Genomic DNA, 22309 nt, shown 5'->3' with positions numbered 1-22309 from the left:
CAGCTCAGTGCTACTGTTGCCCAGAGGGCCACATGTAAAGGACAGGAGGGCTGCATGCAGCCCCAGGTTGTATTTTGAGTATCACAGCTCTAACGCAACATTTTGATGCGATGTCTGAATGACTCAACTGTCATAATGTGAAGCTCCCCCCACGCTATTCACGTGGGGGGGTGCATCTTGATAAATAGCAGTGTCCCCTTTCAGCTGATACAGGCTGCCTCATTTGCCGCTGTTCGATATTTGTTTGAGATGGGAAAGTTGCCAGGTCGGACAGTGTTGCTTGTCAATGTATAACCACCAAATACCGACTCCCCTGATTTCTTTATCAAAGCATCCTTTCAAATCAGCCAATATCAAACGGACTACATTATACTGGGCAGCAACCTAAATCTTACCAGACAACCAGAGCTTGATTCCACTGGTTCCACAGGAATTACTAAACTTCCTTTCCTATGGACCTTCTTGACACATTCCATTTGTCTGACGCATGGCGTAATAAATTCCTGCAGCAGTGCGATTACACTTTTTACTCTGCCATGCATAACGTGTGGAGCTCCATTGACCACTGGTACATGTCCCAAGGCACTCTACTGTTTCTGCATACCTTTGCACACTTTCTCTTGAACATGGCTCCCTCTAACCCACGCTGCGGGAAGCTGTCATCGCAGTATTACTCAAGCCCAACCAACCTCCCTTCCACTGCTCGTCATATTGACCACTGTCCCTTAAAAAATACGATACCAAATTACTAGTCAAGGTTTTAGGTACCTGTATTTCTTTATTAATGGATCACAATTTCCCCCATGCAATCTGGTTTTGTACCACACCATTTCACTTCAACTAACCCTAACACTTAATATGCAGTGATAAATCAAATTTCCCCCATCAGCAGTTGCACTATTACACACCAGAAAGGCATTCAACTCACTTGAAAGGTCTTTTGTCCAAACAACTAGGCATGCCCAACGGCTTCCGCAATCTGATTCGCATGTGATACAAAGATCCTTTAGCCCAGTTACACTTAAATGGTACACTCACAGAGCCGCTCCCCTTGACGCATGGTACCAGACAGGGCTGCCCTCTTTCTCCCCCTTTAGTTTTTAATTGCCTTAGACCCTTAAGTCTGTCATTTACAGGAAAAACATCATTGTAAGGGCCGTAGATTCCCACATGGGACATTGGAAGCTTGCCTTTATGCAGACCACAATGTTGTTCGTTTGTGACCCTGCAGTCAATTTCCCCCCACTTGTCTGCAAGGTACAGCAATTCCGTGTTTTCTCTGGTATGCATATCAACTGAAGTAAATCCAAATTATTCCCACTTATGGATGCCACTGTGCCTTGCGACCTTGAATTCCGACTAAAAAGTTGCACAGACTCTGTCAGATAATAAGGCATTCATATACACAGGGAACATTCAGAAATGATCTGTTACAACTATGGACCTGCCCTGGAAAAACTTGCAACACAAGTGGAGCGATGGATTAGGCTTCCGTTGGGCATGGCGGGCACTAAGCAATCATTAAAATGGTTATGTTGTCTCGCTTTCTCTATCTTTTTTTAAATACTTCCATTGCCCTCACCTGTAGTTTTCTCACCTCCCAGTGCAGGTTACTCATTCAGCTTATATGGTTCAGTTCCCCGCCTCGCATCCGTTGGATGTCCTCACACTCCCTTATGAACGAGATGGATTTGGAGTCCCTGACATCTAACTTTATTTTTACGTAGACCAAGCACATTATGCTTTTTATTGGTATTACCAGGTTGCCCTTTCTTAAACCTGAGAGGGTGTAGTGTAGTTTCTATATTCCCAATAGGCTCTGCGCATTGGAATAATATAAACAGCAGTGTAGACGTAGGACTGAGGTCGACTAGGTCTCTACTGACTATATTAGACTTAATTAGTTTCGCCAGCTACCTCGGAGGTCACTAGAAACTTTCTCGAATGTCTCCGGATTTAGACAAGAAGGGATTAGCTTCTGACAACCATACAAACATAACAACTTTGCTCCCTCAGAATAGAGTATATCTCTAGAGTCGTGTGAAAACAATAGGCAGCTATTTCACTCTGTCAATCGTGCATACTTAGTTTCACCAGAGTGCAGAGAAATAGAGAGACGGGCGTTTTTCAATAAAGGGTGTTATTTTATTGAGCAGTCTTCTTTCTCATGCAAGTAAAATGAATTGCCACAATTGCAATACTTATTATGAAGTTAAAGTGCGTACAGTAAAAGTAGTATTATGAAATAATACAGTAAAAGCATAGATATGGTTTCTTAGCCATATGATACTTTAAAATAGATAAAATATATATACATACATAAAACCATTGACCAACTTACTCAACTGGTGCTTCTAACTACGCCTACCCCGATGTACCTGTCCTAAGCCTAAAACTTGGGAAGGAGTGAGTAAGTAGTTGTTTAAGTGAAGTTGGTTAAGATTGTTTTTTGCCAAGGATCTGAATCAAGAATTCTCTTTAAGGGTTTAGTCAGCTCGGTACCTTGGTAATAGAATGTAGGAGGTCTGGTATCTCTCTTCAGGACTCGATCTCCCAGCAACCCGCAAGGGTGACTCAGGAACACCGGAGTTGGATTTTCTCGGCGTGAGAAAAAGTAGCTTCTCCATCGCGTCAAAGGGGAGGGGCGGCTTCCGTGGGCTCTCGCATCAGCTGGGCTCTCGGGCAAGTAGATAGCTGCTCTGCTCCAAACCAACGTGTGTTTGCTTAAGGCAACTATTGGTATTTTATACCTGAAAGGTGCCGGGTTTTACGTAAGGTTGGACATAAGATGTCACTAAGAACTAACAGTTCTTTCTGGACTCCAGGAGTTCTTGTTCAAATCAAAATAAAAGCAGGGGGAATTTCCCGGGCTGCTGGAGGCTTGGTTTGTTTAAAGAACGCGTTGTGCTTTCTAGGAGTCGATGGGAGTAGCCGTGCTGTGCTTTGGACTGCATGGGCTATTACTGAATATGGATATGATTTTTATGCCTTTATAAGGATATTATTAATTATAACCGCACAAGGGCATGAATCGGGAATATCGAATTAGGGTCCTAGATAGAAATACAACATGGGCACAACTATTGCAACTCCCACTTTCCACCATCTTGCTTCAAGTCTACTGTGCGACTCAAATACAATACAGATGCATGGCACTACACGTTGGGCATGATTTAAACTCCTTTGCTATCTTGGTGGGGATACTCTTTATTCTCCGCATATACCACTTCAAAACACTCACGGTTGAGCAACTGTTACAGCGTACTCTTTGAGCACACGACTTGCTGGTGGTTCGCGGGCCGGAACAATTGACTACAATGGACAGATTTACATTCTATCGTTCACACAGTACATTACGAGCTGTGTTACCTGCCTACCCAACTGAACTTATAGATTTCTTAGCACTCATGTTAATGATCCCATCCCCAGATATTAGTCATCTTGTTTCTAAATAATATCACACTTCCTTACAATTAAAGCCTGCCGAGTGGAGAGCTAGGGCTGCATGGGAACGTGACCTAGGTATCCCAATTTAGGATAAGATTTGGTAGTACTGCTGTATGCAGACTAAACGGGCAACCACAGGCATAAACTATTACATTATAAATATTTCTACAATGCCTATACTACCCCTGAAACAAAGACAACATTTGACCCCTTTAGATCCCACCGGTGTGCCCGAAATATCAAGCAGACCATGCTGATTTCCTACACTTGGCATGGATCTGAGGGGTGATAGTATCCTTTTGGAAGGACATTTATTCCACTCTTACTCTTATGGTAGAAGGTCCACTTTCTGCTGCCCCCTTGGTGGCTTTATTGGGGTATGTTAAGCCATTACCATTGGGGCTAAGTCGCTTTACTGCTAGTGCTTTCCTTCTAGCTAAGTAACAAATTTTGCTTCATTGGAGTGCTCACAGCTCCCACCCCCCATAATGGTGGCCTGACTGAAGCACTTGTCCTACTGTGATACTAATTCCGAATTGTATGCCTCCCAGCAGCCAGCTACATCCAGGCCCAAAGTTATTTCGAAACTATCTATTGTCTACTGAAAATTCTACAGAGGATGAAATAACAGATTAAACATTTGTTTTCTTGCCATATGTTAAATTGGTCACTCCCCTGTACTGCTGTTTGACGCCTACTGTGCTGTTTTGCTAATTTCCCCCCTCATTTATGTCTCTTGTTTATTATATTCTTTTATCTTTCTGGTAACCTGCTGTACCACACATGTGAGCGTTGTCTTAAACTTTCGGTAATTGGCTTCATTGTATTTACTTGCTGATTAAACTTTAAAGATAATTCTTTTTAATTATCATCAATCTTAAGTTTAGAACTCTGGCTATTAAGGGCACTGGGTTGTTACCAGATTCCGTTCCTTGATCCAGTGATCTGCGTGCCCATTTGAATAACCCTGGGCGGAGACCTCCGCTATGCCCACTGAGAGTGCAGGGATTTGCCTCCTCAGCGTTCCGCAGAGAAGGTAATCTCCGCAAACTCCGAAGCGGAGTTGGCCAGCCCCACGTCCACCCCCTACATTAACAATTAATTCAACATTACTTAAAATTAAATTAAAACCATGTACTTGCCATGTGGTGTCCCCAGGCTGCCCTCCTCCTCTTCGTCTGGGTAATTCTTTGCTAAAACTGCACCTGCAAGAAATGCGCAAGTGCGGGTGCACATGCGCAGTTTTTTCAAAGAATTACCCAGACGGTGAGGAAGAGGAGGAGGAGGAGGGCAGCCCTGGGACGCCGAATGCCAGGTAACTGGTTTTAATTTTAAGTAATTATTATTTATTAATATTGGAATTTGTTAAGAACGTGGCTACCCCCGACGGGGGTGGCCCGGCGCTGTAGACAGCTGAACAGCAAAAACACTTATAGGCTAGTGGTTGGAAAACAGCTGCACCTGAACACGGATTCAGATTCGGTAAGACGGAGACTTAGTGGTAGACTGTTCCAGAGCTTGGCCGTGACCACCGCAAAAGCTCTACCCCCTTTTCTAGAGCGTTGGAAACGGGGGGAGCAAAAGGCGTAGGTGTTTAGATCTAAGTGCTCGGGATGAGTGCACCAGCTTCAGCCTCTGTCTAAGATAGACTGGTCTGCCATTCAGAGCTCCTAAAGACAAGACCAGGGCTTTAACCTGGATGCAGGAGGGAACCGGGAGCCAGTGGAGTTTCCGCAGATGCTGAGTTATTGAATGGCGATAGGGGATGTTACTATCAGCCTAGCAGCCGTGTTCTGCACAATCTGCAGCCAATTGCTAAGATATGCTGGTGCTCCCACATATAAGCTGTTAGAATAATCCAGGTGGGAGGTAATCAGGGCATGAATGATCGTCCCCCGAGAATCCATAGGGAGAAATGGGAAGATTTTTCTGATCATACGCAGTTTGCCAAAACATGCGTCAGTGACTTTATTGATTTGGGCCTTGCAAGACAATTCATTGTCAACTAGAAAGCCCATTTGGGTATATGTGCCCCATACTAAAAACGTCCTAAACTTTTCCAGCAACAGCATTTTCCAAAGATGCCCTGTGTGCCAAGAATTACATCTAGTATGTCAGTATTTTAAGATAGGTGCCTATTACAAAAATTACCCCCACTCTATTAGTGCAAGTATTTTGGTTTTGTCACATGTGCCTGCCTTGCTAACAACTGCCTTCAGTGAGCCAGCTCCAGCAGTTTGTCATTGTTGCCTGCATAAGCTAAGAAATACCCTCAGAATGCCAGGGACAATGGCAAATTTGCAAGCAGAGCACCACACTTTCATGCATGCTCAGTTACCTTGACTCACTCATAGGTATTCTCACTCATGTATATATGCACTCAATCTCTCTCCCTCACTAATTCTTATTTATTTGCAGTCTCACGCATTCATATTCTGACTCACTCATTTTCTCACACTTGCACTCACGCATTCTGTCCCCAATTATTATGCGATCATTCTCACTCATTAATTGACACTCACATTCACTCTTATTCTATCATACTTTCTCACTCCCTCACATTCTCATTCACGTCAACTCATTCATTTTCACTGACACTTATTCACACTCACACTCCCCAACAATTCTCACATCCATTACTTGTTCATTAGAGTGATCTACTCTCTCACTTGCAGTCACTTTTACTTACTCACTCATTTTCACCCTCTGAATTAATCATATTCAATGATAATCAATGTTATTCATTCTCACTCAGTATGTCACTCACTCACTCACTCATATTCACTCACAAAGGCTTAGCCATAGACATTCTCTAATGTACCGACTCTCCATCTCTCCTTTATGCACTCTCTCCCACAAGTATGCACACAACAGACATTTAATAGCATTTTTATTTACCTCAGCAGGCTGGCAGTGAAAGTCTCGGTCCAACTCCTGGTGCCCCATTTCTTATTACCACAATGGTGAATAATCAAAAATTATTCACTACCAGGGTAATAAAAAATGGGCAGAAAACAAGGAGGACGGAGCCCATAGCCCCTGTGTTCGTGGCACTGATATTGGTATCTCGGAGGGCAGGTGTCGCAAAGACAATGCTAGGGGTGGAAAGGTACAAGTCTAGGCTCACAACTGCGACCACAGGCTACCTGTAAATAAAGTCTATGGATTGGTTCAGTGGACCAAAAACCTTGGAGCAGCATAACTAGCATTCCATATCTCCCAGAATTCATTTTCTCAAGGTTGCCTCTGGATTTTTCTGAGGGAAGCAGGCATATTGGCTGCAATGAGGAGTTTTGGCTGTTTCACCATAAGCCATGGCATATGCATATGACATTTGCTCATCTCAGTGAATGATGTCAAGGTGTGTGCATTCTGACAGCAGTAAAGCTTGACACAGAAACTACTCTTGTTACTTTCCTCAGGCTTAACTCTGACAAAAAAGAGGTCCTCCTTTTTGGTACTATGTGCCACCCTGACTCATGAGATTGGTGCTCCTCACTCTCCTGCATCAACTGCCAGGAACCTTGGGATAATTTTTGACTCTGCTCTTTCCTTTGCTTCCCAAGTGAAAACTGTATCGGCCAGTTGCTTTGGCACTCTAAAATCAATAAGAAGAATGCTACATCTTGTGCCAAAGGTCACGCATAAGACCACTGTTCACTCTTTAGTGATGTCCAAACTGGACTACGTGAATAGTCTTTGTCTGTGCTTACCTACTTACGTACTGAGTCGTCTACTGATTTTTGCTAAATGGAGCTGCCAGACTGATGTTGAAAATTCCAGTTTCTTATCATCAAAGTCCCATCTTCGACATCTTCACTGGCTGCCTATTGTTAAGCGAGTCCAATTTAAGGTGCTCACCTTGGCTTTAGAGCTATGCACCTTAGAGAGCATACATATTTAAGAAAGAGAATTAAGGCCTACTCCCAATCTTTGAGATGCAGCAGTCGAAAGCTAGACTCCTCGGGTGAGAAAAGCAAGAAGAGGAGGAAAAATATTCAATTTTCTTACTGCTGGGCTCTGGAATGTCCTTCAAATTAACCTACGGTTTGCTTCTTTAGAAGCGATTTTTAGAAAAAATTTGAAAACTCTTCTTTTTAACTCTGCAGTCTAACTTCTTTCCTTGGATCTATGCTGCTAGCGCCAGGACAAATCTTCGGAGGCAGCGGTGCGCTCTGCAAATTGTTTTGTATTGTATGAAATTTCATTCAGACTATGGTCCGAGTTTGCGAAAAAAGGATTTGCTGATCCTATGTCTTTTACTAGCAGTCGGCCTGTTATTCTCACAACCTTTCTATCCGCAACATATATAATTGCTAAGAAAGGCAATGGTAAGCTTAAATGGACCAATTGGTGAACAATGTCACAATATGTCTAAAAATAGTTTAAAAAATTCAAGATCTAAAGCAACAAATCAATTGACCACATTAGGACACAATTCACCGATATGATTCCTGGGCAAAGAATTACGTATATGTTGTTTTTTTACCCTATAGAATAACAATAACATTTAAAACAGACAAATAAATACTTATACAGAATCAAAACCGCCATAATAATACATACGTGAAAAAAGCAAATTATTTCATATGCGAGTCATGCAAAAAGTGTTTTTCAATCACTAAGAACAAGTGTTTGCTTAGTTTTTGGAACACCCTATTAATGGGTAAAAGTTCATTATTTTATAAATAGTCTATCTAGGTACCAGTCAGTTGTTGTTTTTTCTGTGACCCTCCAGTGTACACCTTCATTTAATGGTATTTATGGTAGTTCTGATGGTTCATTCCTTGCTTGGGGAGGAGAGATCCTAATGTGAAGGCCTTGCGGTAGATATGCTGTATTCAATGTGCCTCACACTAGACACATACAACTGGCCCTAGTTACCCCTTAAGGGAATCTTCTTTATAGATTTGAGCTGTGGGCCAGCATGGTCCCGATCCGGTATGATTTGAGCCACTGGCCAGCGGATTACTGGTCCACTGTGGAAGTCACATTCCTGGAAGGCACCGCTTCACAACAGCCTCATTTGTTTGAAAAAAGCTGGAGATCATGTGGGTATGTCAAATCAACCTGATAGGGAACCTGCTGGCCCGCGGCTCAAACCTACAAAGAAGATTCCCTGATTTGTGATATGGAGAAAGGAGCCTGTGAGCACGTGCTGTACTTAGTTATGACTTTGTGAAGGGCTGCTTAGATACATATTACCAGCCCTGTCCTGTGGAGACCCTGGAATCATTAACCACATGCGCGCTGCTCTTATTCTGCTGCTATGCTGACTTTTTAAAAAACCCATTGTTCATGACGAGCTGGGCTCGTCATCAGTGTTTGAGGAGGCTACACCATGACGAGCCCAGCTCGTCATCAGCCTCGAAGGGGTTAAGAGTCAAAACACGTCAACAACCCCCTAAGGAGGGCAACTGGGTCAGTTTTCTGTGCCCAGTAGGAGGCCAATTGAATACAGCATCTCTACAGCCATGTCCGCGAATTAAGACCTCCCCTTTCCTTTGGTTTAAGCAAGGATTTTGCCAACACAAGAACTATCAAAGACAAGGATAGTTCACCAGAGAGGCACATAAAAACGGACTGGTACTTAGATGGACGATTTATAACATGGTGGATATTTTCTTTTTCATTGTGTTTGTTAAAAAAATAAGCAAAAGCTCATTCTTGATGTTGGAAAAACACAATTTGTACGACATACTTATGAAATAATGTGCTTTTTCACGTATAGGTTGGTGCGAATATTTTAATTTCTGTATAAGTATTTTTGTGTCTATGTTTGTTGTAATATAGTAAAGAACTAACATACATGTAATTCATTGCACAGGTAAACATATAATGATATCAGACACGTGTATCCTAATGTGGTCAGTTGATTTGTTGCATTTTATCTTATTTGAATAATACATTTTGTAAAACACTCTCTGAAGTATGTCTTGAGATATGTCTTGTTGGTTTTTATGATTCATGGTCCAACCCCAAGGATAGCAAATACCCACCCACATTCCAGCGTGGGATTTTGGTCTACAAAGGGCCACTTCTGGCACACATTGGTTCTTGGATTGCATTGATACTACGGAGGATAATGCTTTTGGGTGCACAGCTATGGATTGTCTCATTGGCTTTCTGCTAACTGGCACCTGTGCATAAATGTCCCAGATTAGGACAAGTGCTCATTTGCCTGCTCTTGGTGCTGGAAGGTCCCAGGCCAGGGTCACCATGTCATGCAGAGAGCAGGGCAATGTAAGGAAGTAAAATGCTACTTACCAGTATGCATCTGTTCTTGGCATGTAACGCTGCAGATACACACACTTTGCATTAGATCGCCACCTGGTGTTGGGCTCGGATGGTTGCACCTTGTTGTTGTCTTGGAAGAAGTCTTTGTAGTCACGAGATAGGGGACTCCTCCCTTGGACGATACTGCGCATGGGCATCGACTCCATCCTTAGATTGGTTTTCGCCATGATGGGAAATGATGGAGTTAGTAGAAAAGAAAAAGGTGTCCATGCGAGTATATCTAAGTAAGCTAGTATTGGAACAGATACAGGTCCCAGGGAGGTGGGGGGCGTGTGTGGATCTGCAGCTCCACATGGCAAGACCAGATGCATACTGGTAAGTAGCATTTTCCATTTGAGGCATATCAGCTGCAGGTCACACACTTTGCATAGACTGTACAGCAGTATCTCCCCTAACGGTGGTCACCTGTATCGCTTGCTGTAGTTTGAAAAAGTGTTTTAAGAACAGCTTGGCCTACAGAAGCCTGTTGCTTGGCCTGCGCGTCAACACAATAGTGTTTAGTGAGGGTGTATGTTGTGGACAATGTTGCTGCCTTACAAATGTCTTGTAGGGGAAAGTTCCTTAAGAATGCCATAGAAGCCCCTAGTTTGCGTGTTGAATGCGCCCAGGGGGTATTGTCAATGTGCGTTTGGCTTTTTGGTATCATATTTGTACACATTTAACAATCCACCTTGCAATCCCAGCTTTAGAGATGGGATTACCTTTATGCAGTGGGGAGAAAGCTACAAACAATTGTTTTGTTTTTCGAAAGTATTTAGTCCTGCAATGCAATAAAGTAGAGCTCTTTTGATGTCTAGAGTGTGAAGAGCTCTCTGTGCTACTGAGTCCTGGTTTTGAAAAAACACTGGTAACTCTACAGATTGGTTAAGATGAAAAGCAGAGATGACTTTAGGAAGGAATTTTGGATTTGTTCTGAGAACTACCTTGTTACGATGTATTTGTAAGAAGGGTTCTTCTTTGGTTAAAGCCTGGATCTCACTTACTCTTCTAAGAGAGGTGATTGCGATAAGGAAAGCTACTTTCCATATGAGGAACTGAAGTTCAGATTTATGTAAAGGTTCAAATGGGGGTCCCATGAGTCTAGTAAGTACAATGTTGAGATTCCACACCAAAGAGGGTAGTAATCTAGGAGGAATGATTTTTTTAAGCCCCTCAATAAAGGCTTCAATTGCTGGGACTCTAAAAAGTGAAACGTTTTGTCTGTTTTGTAAGTAAGCGGCAAGTACTGCTAGATGTAGACGTATGGATGAGTATGCTAAATTACATCTTTGCAAATGTAGTAAGTAGCAAATAATGTTCTGGATGGACGCATCCAGTGGATTGATATGATTTTTAGTGCAGTAAATGGCAAATCTCTTCCATTTTGCTGCATAGCAAGCTCTGGTGGTAAGGCACTTGGCTTCGATAATGATGTTCATACAGTCCGGTGGAAGGTTAAGGTAACTGAACTCAAGACTTCAGAAGCCAGATTGCCAGATTGCCAGATTGCCAGATTCAGCCGAGTTTGATTGGGGTGCCTTATCTCTCCATGGTTCTGCGTTAGTAGTGATGGGGAGAGGCATAGTTTTTGGTGTGGGACTAGTGAGAGTTCCAACAGTGTGGTGAACCAAGGTTGACGTGCCCATGTGGGAGCCACTAGGATCAATTTTAGAGACTGTTGTCGGAGCTTGCGTACCACTAGTGGAATCAGTGGGAGTGGCGGATAAGAGTACGCGAATCTGCCTGACCAGTTCATTCATATCGCATTGCCCTTGGACAGCCGGTGAGCAAACCTGCCGGCGAAGGTTGGGTGTTTTGCGTTTCCGTGTGTGGCAAACAGATCTATGTCTGGTTGGCCCCATATTTAGAAAAATGGTAGAACTACTTGTGGATGTAGTTCCCATTTGTGAATCGGTTGTGTCTGTCAACTTAACAGATCTGCAATATGATTGTGGACTCAAGGAAGATGTTCTGCAACCAGGTAAATGTTTTGTGGAATGGCCCACCTCCAAATGCTCTGTGCGAGCTGGGACAGCTGCAGAGAATGTGTGCCTCCTTGTTTTTGTATGTCAGTCCGGATGAGGGCAGCCTTGTTTTGTACATAGAGTTGGAATGATTTCAGTGCTAGGAATATTGCTAGTAGTTCCAGATGTTTGATATGGAGCACTTTGTGTTGAGTGGTCCATTTGCCTTGAGTGGTGTGATTGAGGAGATGGACTCCGCATCCTGTGAGTGATGCGTCTGTTAGAACTATCTGTGGAACTGGCTCGAGGAATGGTCGCCCCTTGGATACGTTTGTTGTGTTCCACCATTGCAGAGAGCGGTGTGCGTGGCTGTCCACCAACACCAGATCTGTAAGTTGTCCTTGAGCCTGATTCCACTGATGTGCTAGACATTCCTGTAAGGGAAGCATATGAAGTCTTGCATAAGGTACAATAAATATGCAAGATGCCATCATGCCTATTAGTTGCATGAACACTCTGGCTGGAAGAGAGTGTTGTGTTTGAAATTTGGTAATGAGAGCTTGTATACTGGCTATCCTGCCTGGACTGGGATACGCAAGAGCTGTGGAAGTGTTTATTGTGGCCCCTAGATATTGATGTACATGAGAGGGCTGGAGATGCAACTTGGTGTACTTGATTTTGAAACCCAAGTTGTGCGGTGTTTGTACGGTTTGATGTGTGTGTTGAACACACTTGTTGAATGACTTGGCTTTTATTAGCCAGTCGTCCAGATATGGGAAGACATGATTTTTTTGTCTTCTTAGGTGTGCTACTACCACTGCTAGGCATTTGGTAAACACTCTGGGTGCGGTGGTGACTCCGAATGGAAGGACTTTGAACTGATAGTGCTGTCCGTCCTCTACGAACCTTAGATATTTCCTGTGAGAGTGTCTGCTGCATCAAGGGCGCATTTAATTGAGGCATTTGTTATTAATTTTCCTTCTTGAATTAGGTCATTTGCTTGAGTTTTGTATTCGTCCGGTAAATGCTGTAATAGGGTCTCCAGCTGGTCATAGTGTGCCCTATCATATGTAGCCAGCAGTGCTTGAGTGTTGGCTATGCGCCAGTGATTGGCAGCCTGCGCAGCTACCCTTTTGCCAGATGCCTCTTCTAATTTGGATTCTTTATCGGGGGTGGTGCATCCCCTGAGGTTTGTGAATTGGCGCGCTTCCAAGCGTTGGAAACTACTAGTGAATCCAAAAGCAGCTGAACTTTTATATTGGCAGTGTCGTCAAGGGCAGGTCTACATTTCTTATCGATTCTAGGATTTACAATCCTGGCTCATACAGGATCTTTGAACATGTCAGGGGCATGTTTAATCATTAGTAATATCTATACAGATTTTTGAGACTGTTCAAATGTATCTGATAGGAAATCCTCCTCTTGTGTGTCTGAGTGTACCGTGAAAAGCAGCAGCCCTAGTAATGATTTGCCCAAAACCAATATTGTTGTCTGGGGAGATGGTTTTGTTGGGTATGGCTGTGGGCCTGGGAGGTTGATTGGATCTATTGGGTCGTTAAAATCCCAATCGTCCTGTGGTATATCGTCTGGATCTGTGAACGGGTCATAAGGGTGTCCCGCCAACCTTCAGTCATCATCATCATCATCGTCATCTTCATCTTGTGGTGGTGTATGTGGTGGAGAAGTTACAGGTTGAGGTGGTGTAACTGGTTTAGGGAAAGGAAGGGGATTGGAAGGAAAGACAGGAGATGAAGCAGGCATAGGTGAAGTTGCACAGTCCTTCTTGTTGATCCTTCTGGTTGACAGGCACTGGAGTGCCTGAGTCCCTGTTGTTGGAAGGCACAACTGTGACATGTCCTGTTTTGGGATTAATGTAGATCTTTTTCTGTTTGGAATCGACTTGATTCGGATGAAAAAGTTCCTCTTCCTCGATAACCACTTTGGCGCTTATTTTTTCGGTTCGCAGCGGGGTTGAGTTTTGTGGTCTTTGGCCTTAGGAGGGGTGGTAGAATCCTTTGGCTTGTTTTTCGGCTCCGAAGGCTTGGGTTTCGGCGCTGAAGCGTGATCTTTAGGCTTGGAAGTGTTCGAAGCTGTTTCATCCATAGGCCTGGAGGTGTTCTGGGCTGATTTGTCTTTTGGCGCGGAAGAAATCGGAACCAATTTCGGAGCAGAGTGTTCTTTTGGCTTTGGTGCCGAAAGTGCCGGTAGGACTATTACATGCGGTTTGCTCGTCCCGAGCTACTGGAAGGCTTGTATTTCTTCTTTGGAGCCAGGCCCAGAGGCGGGGCTTCTGAAGTGTGCTTTCGGTCACGACTGGGGCCAACAGGGGAAGTCTTGACCAGTGCCTTTTGTTTTGGTGGTGGGGTTGGGGCAGGGGCAGTAGTACTCACTCGTTGACCAGAAGTGATGGGGTCGTCCGAGTCTTCTGCCTCTGACACAATTTCCAGATCTTCGGTAGCTTCTTCCGGGACATCTGGGCCTTCGTCGAAGATGTCCACTGGTTCCGGAGCTGATCTCTGCACCACGATGTGTCATCGAGCCCGACGATCTCAGATAGTCTTTTTCGTTCGAAAAGAGGCGCAGGCTTGGCAGCTGGATTGGTCGTATTCTGGAGAGAGGCACAGATTACAGACCTTATGATGGTCACTGTGTGGGAACTTTGCTCCACACTGGGGCCATTTTTTGAATGGCGTCCTTTCCATGAGCCGTAGGCCCCAATGGCGTCGATAGGACCAGCGGCCCGCGTCGACAACTGGAACCGAACCGATGAAGGTAGCGTTGAAGTCTGAAGAGAATTCCAAGAGTTAGAGAAGTTGTGCACATTGAAAAAGTTTGAAAACAAAGTTTCGAACCGGTGCACAAAAGTTGCATCCGAACCCAATGGCGGAAAATAACAATCTAAGGATGGAGTCGATGCCCATGCACACTATCGTCCAAGGGAGGAGTCACCTATCTCCTGACTACAAAGACTTTTTCCAAGACAACAACAAGGTGCAACCCTCCGAGCCCAACACCAGATGGCCATCTAATGCAAAGTGTGTGATCTGCAGCTCATATGCCTCGAACATATCATTACAATCCTAGTGCGTGTCTTCCCCAAGAGAGACAGACACAGAGCTCTAGAAACCACGACAGGCAATAGATGATAATTCTCCATGTTTGGATATGAAACTAGTTATTTTTTTGTAGGTAGAAATGTTGATAATTCAGAAGGGGACATTTTATTCTAAACTGCCAACTGGTGTGATATGTATATTACCAGGCAATGGGACATTTATACTGATACAGTACCACCATCATGCAATTTAAGGGTGCATACAGAGGGCGACCTTAAACTGCATGATGATGTTTCTGCATAAGTGCCTTTATGCATGGTAACAGTGCATAAGTAGACCAGCCTTTATCATATGACCATGCACTCCTCAAAAACGAGGCCCCATCACTTTTGTTATTGCTTGTTGAATGATTCTGCTTTTGATATGATTCTACTTCTTACATTAAAAGGCTACACATAGGACGTTGACTGAATGGTGAAAAACATTTTGTATTTTAACAGTTATTAAGAATGAAAAATCTTGATAACATTAAGTTACAAAGTCGTACATCAGATTTAAATAAACTAAAAAAAACTTACTTGGTGAGTGACTGAGACTTCTGCTGCAAAAAACTCTCCCTATGTGCTTTAACTGCCTGGAAGCTTTTCCTGTCCAAAAGTTTTGCAGCATCTGGCATCTTCTGCATCAGAAAGTGGTCCGCAAACCAAATCACGTTAGCTGTTAACGTGATGGCAGGTACCTGCAGCGAGTGTAAAGGACAGTGATCACTCAATCAAACTTTATCTGAACTGTCTGCATACACTGGCATACTTTAATGATCAAAAATATAAATCTGAGCAACAACTTTGAAAACGTAGCAATCTGCAGATGCTACAGGTATCCAGGAATCAAACGCATACTTGGTGATGCTCAGAAAAGTCACAAGTCACAAAGTGTTTTATACCTAGTGAATACCGCAGATTACAGAAAAACAACACTGATTGGTAGCCAATAAAGCATACTGCTTGTGTTCCATCCATTTAGTAAACCCATAATTTTTATAGCACATTATAAGACAGAGCCCATTGTTAATATTGCAGTTGGTCGCACTTCAAAAACTTCGTTCATACATTTTTCATCTATTATTGCCGGATACATTGCCCAACGCCAAAAAAATGTGGCCCTCGTTGCAAGTGGTTAGAGGTACTGGAATACTGATTGGGCAGAGTTTTCACCCACGTCTGTATCACAGCTAATGGTTATTAACACAGGTGTTTTTAAGGAAAGCTTTCCAGGTTAAACCTGAATGAACTGGTACACACAAAAAATAAAATGATGGAACATGTGGATATCAGTGTGGTAACGCCATGTTACACATGTTACTCAGTATCCACTGGTGGTGTTTATGAGTTTACACTTAATGCACCAATAATTCTGCACCCTGGAACTATCAATCCCCACTGTTTCAGTAATTTCAGGTGTGGTATTACCACTCTGTCATTACTGCAATAATTATAATGGAGGCCCAAGTCATATTGTACTACTTAAAATCATTCTTCCTTTTTGAAACAAATAAGGTAAATTACTATCATATGACAAATCATTTATAATAAATCAGTTTGAGAACCTGAAAAAACCTTAACCCCCCCATGTTAATCTTTCAAATTTAAATATGAAATTAAGGGGCATACTTGGATACAATGGAACCTTTTTGGCCAAGAGCTGCTGATCTTAAGTGACTAGAGACAATACTGATATCCTGGGAGCTGCATGGGGTGTCAGTCAACTGCTTAGATTCCAGATGCTAACCTCCTCCTCATTTGTTGGGCGTGGTCAGGTCTGGCACCAAGATAGCTGCTCGTCTGTGACGCTACAGGGTCGCGCACAGTAAATGCAGCCATGCTCCGCTTCTATGGCACTTTAGCCAGCACGGGGTCCTCCCGCGGTCACTGGAGAACCCAGTGAATAATCTGGGGTCAGCAGTGGAGATCTCACCACTTACGATGCGCTGCCTCTTGCTGGCGGTGGCCTGACGCGGCCCTCAGAGGCCCAGCTACGACAGGGCGTTGCAGGACAGCCGGAGGGCGGGGTGAGCAGAGCAGCTGCACTGGAAATCAAGACACGGACGGAGGAGGGAGATAAAAGTGCGGCGGCCAGGGAGACTCTCCCGTTGCCACGCCTGACTTCGCATGATCGGCCTGTGGTTGGTGACTCTGTCTCCTTCCCCCGCGAGCCTTCCCCATGCTTCTCTGCATTGCGCTGGGGGGCTACACTGAAGCTGGCCTGATTCAGGCATATAGCTCACGCATGGAGCCGAGCCCCTGACCCAGAAGACCACTGGATACAGCGGATGTCGAACAGTCCCCCAATGCCATATCAGCGATAAGATCACGGGAATTGGACAGTACCCATACGAGGTACTGCGGCGGACTGGGAAGACACCGCAGTAACCGCACCTGCGGTTACTGCAGTGTCTTGTCCTGAGTGGGGGGTTGACGATTAGGCTATTTCTGTGTTGGCTGCAGCTGGTTTATCCCTGCCCCTGATGGTATAGAGAGGCACTCCCTTGATGAGAGGTTAGAGCGGCACTGCTGGCCCTCATTTGCGATGACCATCACCAACATACCAGCGGGTCGCTCCTCGCACCTCAGAGACACCACTGCTAATTCCCAAAATCCAGTGCACCATGGGTCACGGAGACCCCAAAAAGCGGAAGCTATCCTTTGACGTAGCTAAAACTTCCAGACGGGTGGAAAGTGAGGGCACCTGACGCGGAGAGCCCCTGGGCCCACCAGACACTCTTGGGGCCGGTTTCTCTTCCGTTGACAGCGCCGCCGCCATCATGGGGGAGCTGCTAACCAGTTTCAAGGCCATAGATGCGAGATTCAACACATTGGACACCCGCCTGGATGATCTGGAAAGGCAGATGGACCAACATGAGGCCCGCATTGATGCTTCTGAACATCTCATTTCTAGAGATAGAGGACAACCAGACGACAGACAGGGTTAAGCGCCTTGAGCGCGTTGAACAGATCCTGAAGACGACATCAATTAAGGCTGAGGACTTAGAGGCCAGGTCTCGTCGTAATAATATTCGTATAGGCGGGGTCCCCATAGCGGCCTATGTAGAGCGGCTCCTATTGGAAATCTTTGGCAGGAAGGCCTTTTCAACATTTGCAATTGAGAGGGCTCATCGGGCGCTTGCTCCTCGATCGGCCCCCGGCGCTCCAACATGACTGCTTATAGCCAGTCTCCTGAATTACCATGATCGTGACACTGGCCTGCGCATGGACAGGGAGAAGGGAGAAGGGAGACCTCCAATATCAGGGCATGTCACTCTCCATGTTTCTCAACTTCACCCCCTTGGTTAAGAATCCCATTGCAAAACGACTCCTGCGAGTGGCAAACGTATGTTATGATATGATTCCTATCGTATCGAGTAAAATCAGTACTAGAGATTCGAGCCCCTGGTATGACAGTGTCTTACGTGCCTTGAAGGGAACCTGTAGGCGGGCGGAAAGAGCATGGCGGAAGACTTATGAGGCTGATTTAAAAGCTGCATATGTTGCTTCCGTTAAGATCTACCATAGGGCCGTTTGCCGAGCCCGCGCGGCATTTTATGCTGCCGAAATCCGTAATAGCTCAAACCCATCAAAGACCATCTTTAAGGCCGTGAAAGATCTTCTGGCGAAGCGGACTTCCTCAGTGGCTGTGGGATCCAGCTCCCATTGTGAGTCTCTCGCCTCTTACTTTTTGGGAAAGGTCCAGGCTATTTACCGGGCTTTCCACAATACAGGGGCTGACCAGGGAGTCTCTAATGGGCCACCATGCCATCTTACCCTGCTTTCATTTCCCCCACTTCTTCCTGAGGGGTTTGACAAACTTGCTTTGCAGGTTAAATCTGGCTCTCCTTTGGATCCAGTAAGGCCTGCTCTTTTTAGAGATCAGGCCTTTATGGGACGTTCGGCTGTATGTTCCTTAGTCAACCTCTCATTGGATTCGGGCGTGGTTCCAGCTAAATGGAAGCAGGCGATGGTGTCCCCAATCATCAAAAAGCCCACCTTGGATCCATCGAAGCCTGAAACCTACCGCCCCATTTCACTGCTACCCTGGCCGGCGAAGATAACGGAGGCCCATGTTAATCTGGCCCTGTCAGAACATCTCGCCCGGACCAATGCCCTTGACCCCACACAAAATGGCTTCCGTGCTGGGCACAGCACGGAGACTGCCCTTCTTGTGATGGTAGAACATCTACGAGCGGTGTTGGATGCTGGTCAGACGGCGGCGCTGATACTATTAGATCTCAGCGCCGCCTTTGACACGGTCTCCCACAACATCCTTTTGCACCGGCTCGAGGACATCGGCGTTGGGGGGACGGGCTTTGCAGTGGTTTCGCTCCTTCCTAGACAATCGTTCCTTCTGTGTGGCCATTCCTCCTTTTAAGTCCAATTTACAGCCACTGGCCATGGGGGTTCCGCAGGGATCCTCGCTGAGTCCCACGTTATTCAATCTATACGTGAGACCGCTGGCTGAGGTCGCTAGGCAGTGGGGCCTAACTTTGGTCTCATATGCCGACGACACACAGCTGGCGGTTACTCTCAGCGGGGATGCGGAGCAAGATGCCCCCAGGTTTCATAACGGACTGAAGGCGGTGGCCAGCTGGTTGACGGGGAACTGTCTCCAGCTCAATGCCACCAAGACAGAGGTTATGATTGTCGGGAGGAGAGCAGAACTGTGGGGTGACCAATGGTGGCCGTCGGAACTGGGACCAACTCCGACCCCGGTGACTGAACTGAAAAACCTGGGAGTCTGGTTGGATGCCGGCCTTACCTTCGTTGGCCACACTAAGAAGACAGCTGCATGCTGTTTTGGCCTGTTGAGAGGTCTAAGACCTGTCCTCAAATACTTTGACGCTCCAACCAGGCAGCTGGTAATCCAGGCTACTGTCATCTCCCACCTGGACTATGCCAGCTCTCTCCTGGTTGGAGCTAATCAGGCAGAAATCGCCCTTTACAACGGGTACAAAATGCTGCGGCCAGAGCGATTGTTGGCCTGCCCAGATTCTGTTCCGTGTCCAGCGTCCTTCGCTCCCTGCACTGGCTTCCAGTGAGGAAGGAAATTCATTTTAAGGTTCTCTGTTTGACCTTTAAAATTCTGAAAGGTATAGGCCCCCAGATTATGTCCAATTTCCTGTCCTTTTACGTACCCACGCGTACACTTCGCTCTCAAGGTCAGGCCCTTGCTGTGGTTCCTAGATTTAGGCTTTGCCGTACCGGAGGACGCTCTTTCAGCGTTAAAGCTGCTACCATCTGGAACTCTCTTCCGGTTGAAATCCGCCTGATGGTGGACCTCACGCCCTTTCGGAAAGCCATCAAAACTTTTTTGTTTTAATTTTAGTTATCCTTAATCTCTTTCCATTATGTTCCTGTTATGTTATGTCCTGCCTTGTCACTGCGCCGGGACGCTCCTTAGCTGGAGCAGCTGTGCGCATAACAAATTACGTTAACATAACATGATATGCTCTATCCGGCTCACCTGCGCTTTCAACTCGACGGGAAGACCCATATCTTCGACCCGCCCTACGAGGCTGCAGACCTTTGTAAACATCACAATCCGACCTCGAACTACTCCTCCGGGAAGTAATCCACCGCCATTCAAGAAAACCCCCTGCGGATTTAAGGGGTTGAAAGTCCTGCAAACTGGTATTCTGATTTAACCCCTTTAATGACTGCTTTAATAAACCAAAAAAAATGACTCCTTCTGTATGCTAATCATTCTACATGCTGGCTGCACTTATTCTATTGTAACAGTAAACATTGGTTCTGTAGAGGTGTCCACTGAGTGTTGCCTTCCCTCAAGGAGATCTCCTTCTCTTCTTGTTGGGAAAGATGGGATTCACCGGACACTGGTTGGGTGGTTATCCGATGTGGGAGGGGGTGGGGGTTAGGGGTTGTTTTTCTATGTGTTGATATGTATAGTTGTTATATACAGGGTGTTAAACATATCGCTGATCAGCTATATGCAAATTTATATGATGAAGCTTCTTTGTCTGTTTCGATATGCCAGTGATGACACGGCCAGGTGGGAGTCCTGAGGTGTTAGAGCTAAAATACATGTCCCGGAATGTGAGGGGACTATCAAACCCCCGAAAAGGAAGGCAGGTCTTAACTTATCTTACTCGAGATGCAGTGCAAGTTGCCTTCCTGCAAGAAACCTATTATGCCCCCACCTCCGATAACTGATTTGCCTCTAATTGAGGAAATAATCGATTTTTTGCTAGTTACAGCACCTATTCTAGAGGGGTTTGTATTCTGATCCACAAGACAATCTCATTTAAAGTGCATTAGGTGGTTAGAGAGGCTGAAGGAGATCTCTCTTGGTTGCCGGAAGCCATGGGGCGAAACAAACACTACTGATCAATATATATGCCCCTAATACAGATGTACCTGATTTTTTTTACGAACATCTCTGCACACAGTTCTAATCTCCACATTGACTCTATAGTGATAGGATAAGACTTTAAACTAGCACTGCAACCAACCCTGGACGCTATGGGACCAGACCATATTACCAAACCACATTCCGCGAAAGCACTCCAGGCTATGCTGCAGGCCCACTTATTGACAGACGCCTGGCGCCATCAGCACTCCACTGACAGAGGTTTTTCTTTTTATTCAGCGCCACATGGTCACGTATAGACCATTGGTACTTATCCCCAGATCTTCTCCTCCATACACTCTCTGTGGACTACCTTCCTCGAACCTTATCGGAACACTCACCAGTACTCCTGTCCCTCACAATCCCAATATTGTGCAACCTTTCTGATCCTGGCATTTTCTAGCAGAAGCTCAGCTTTACAGTGTGTTTAATAACTAGGTCAGAGAAGCTATAATTGAATATTTCCAGCTCAGTGCCCTGCTACACATCTGTGTGTGAAGCTTTTAAGGGTTATAAACAGGGAATATGCCTGGCCAAACAGTTTGGTGTTCTTCGCTCTATCCGCCGTGAACTTGATACTAGAGCGAAAGCACTCTAGGAGCTCGATGCACGGTGCCTGAGGGGCGCCCAACCCTCCTCTCTCCACCAAAGGCCAAAATACTTGCTGAATTTCAGGAACTTGCTGCTGGCAAATTACTTGGGCAATTACACACGCACTAGAATATATAGGAAAGTAGAGCTGCCTGATCGGACACTGGCTGAGCTTCTCCGCCCTAGCCATCATTCTCGCTTTATTATGCAATTGCAACTAGATAACAGCACTACACTCACCCTTAAACTCACACAACTCTTCTGCCTTCCTCTCCTCGCTCATACATCACCTGTTTCCTACTGGCTGATACCGCACTTGCCCACTATCTGGCGGAGGTTGCAATGGTATGGATAGAGGGGGGCCACTGCCATTTCCTAGCTGCACGTATAACTGCGAACGAGGTGACACAAGCTATAGACAATCTAAATGGATCCATTGCCCTGGGCACGGATGGTCTTACTGGCATATTTTATAAAACTTTCAAAACATTGTTAGTTCTCCATCTTCTTGAAGTATACACGGAGGGTCTGGTGTCCTGGGCACTACCTCTCACAATG

At 45.3% G+C, this 22309-nt stretch overlaps 1 protein-coding gene across 1 annotated transcript in view; it reads right to left on the bottom strand.

Moving 5' to 3' along the window:
• WASHC4 (WASH complex subunit 4) overlaps positions 1-22309 on the bottom strand; it is a 975954-nt gene that overhangs the window by 737695 nt on the left and 215950 nt on the right. The window contains exon 13 of the mRNA XM_086919270.1: positions 15322-15482. Coding sequence (XP_086775396.1) covers positions 15322-15482 — 161 coding nt within the window. The remainder of the gene's footprint in view (positions 1-15321; positions 15483-22309) is intronic.

The sequence above is a fragment of the Lissotriton vulgaris genome, chromosome 1_1, assembly GCF_964263255.1.
Source record: "Lissotriton vulgaris chromosome 1_1, aLisVul1.2, whole genome shotgun sequence".
Taxonomy (NCBI): Eukaryota; Metazoa; Chordata; class Amphibia; order Caudata; family Salamandridae; genus Lissotriton; species Lissotriton vulgaris.
Note: the sequence above shows the minus strand (reverse complement) of the source record. Positions and strands in the feature narration are given on the sequence as shown.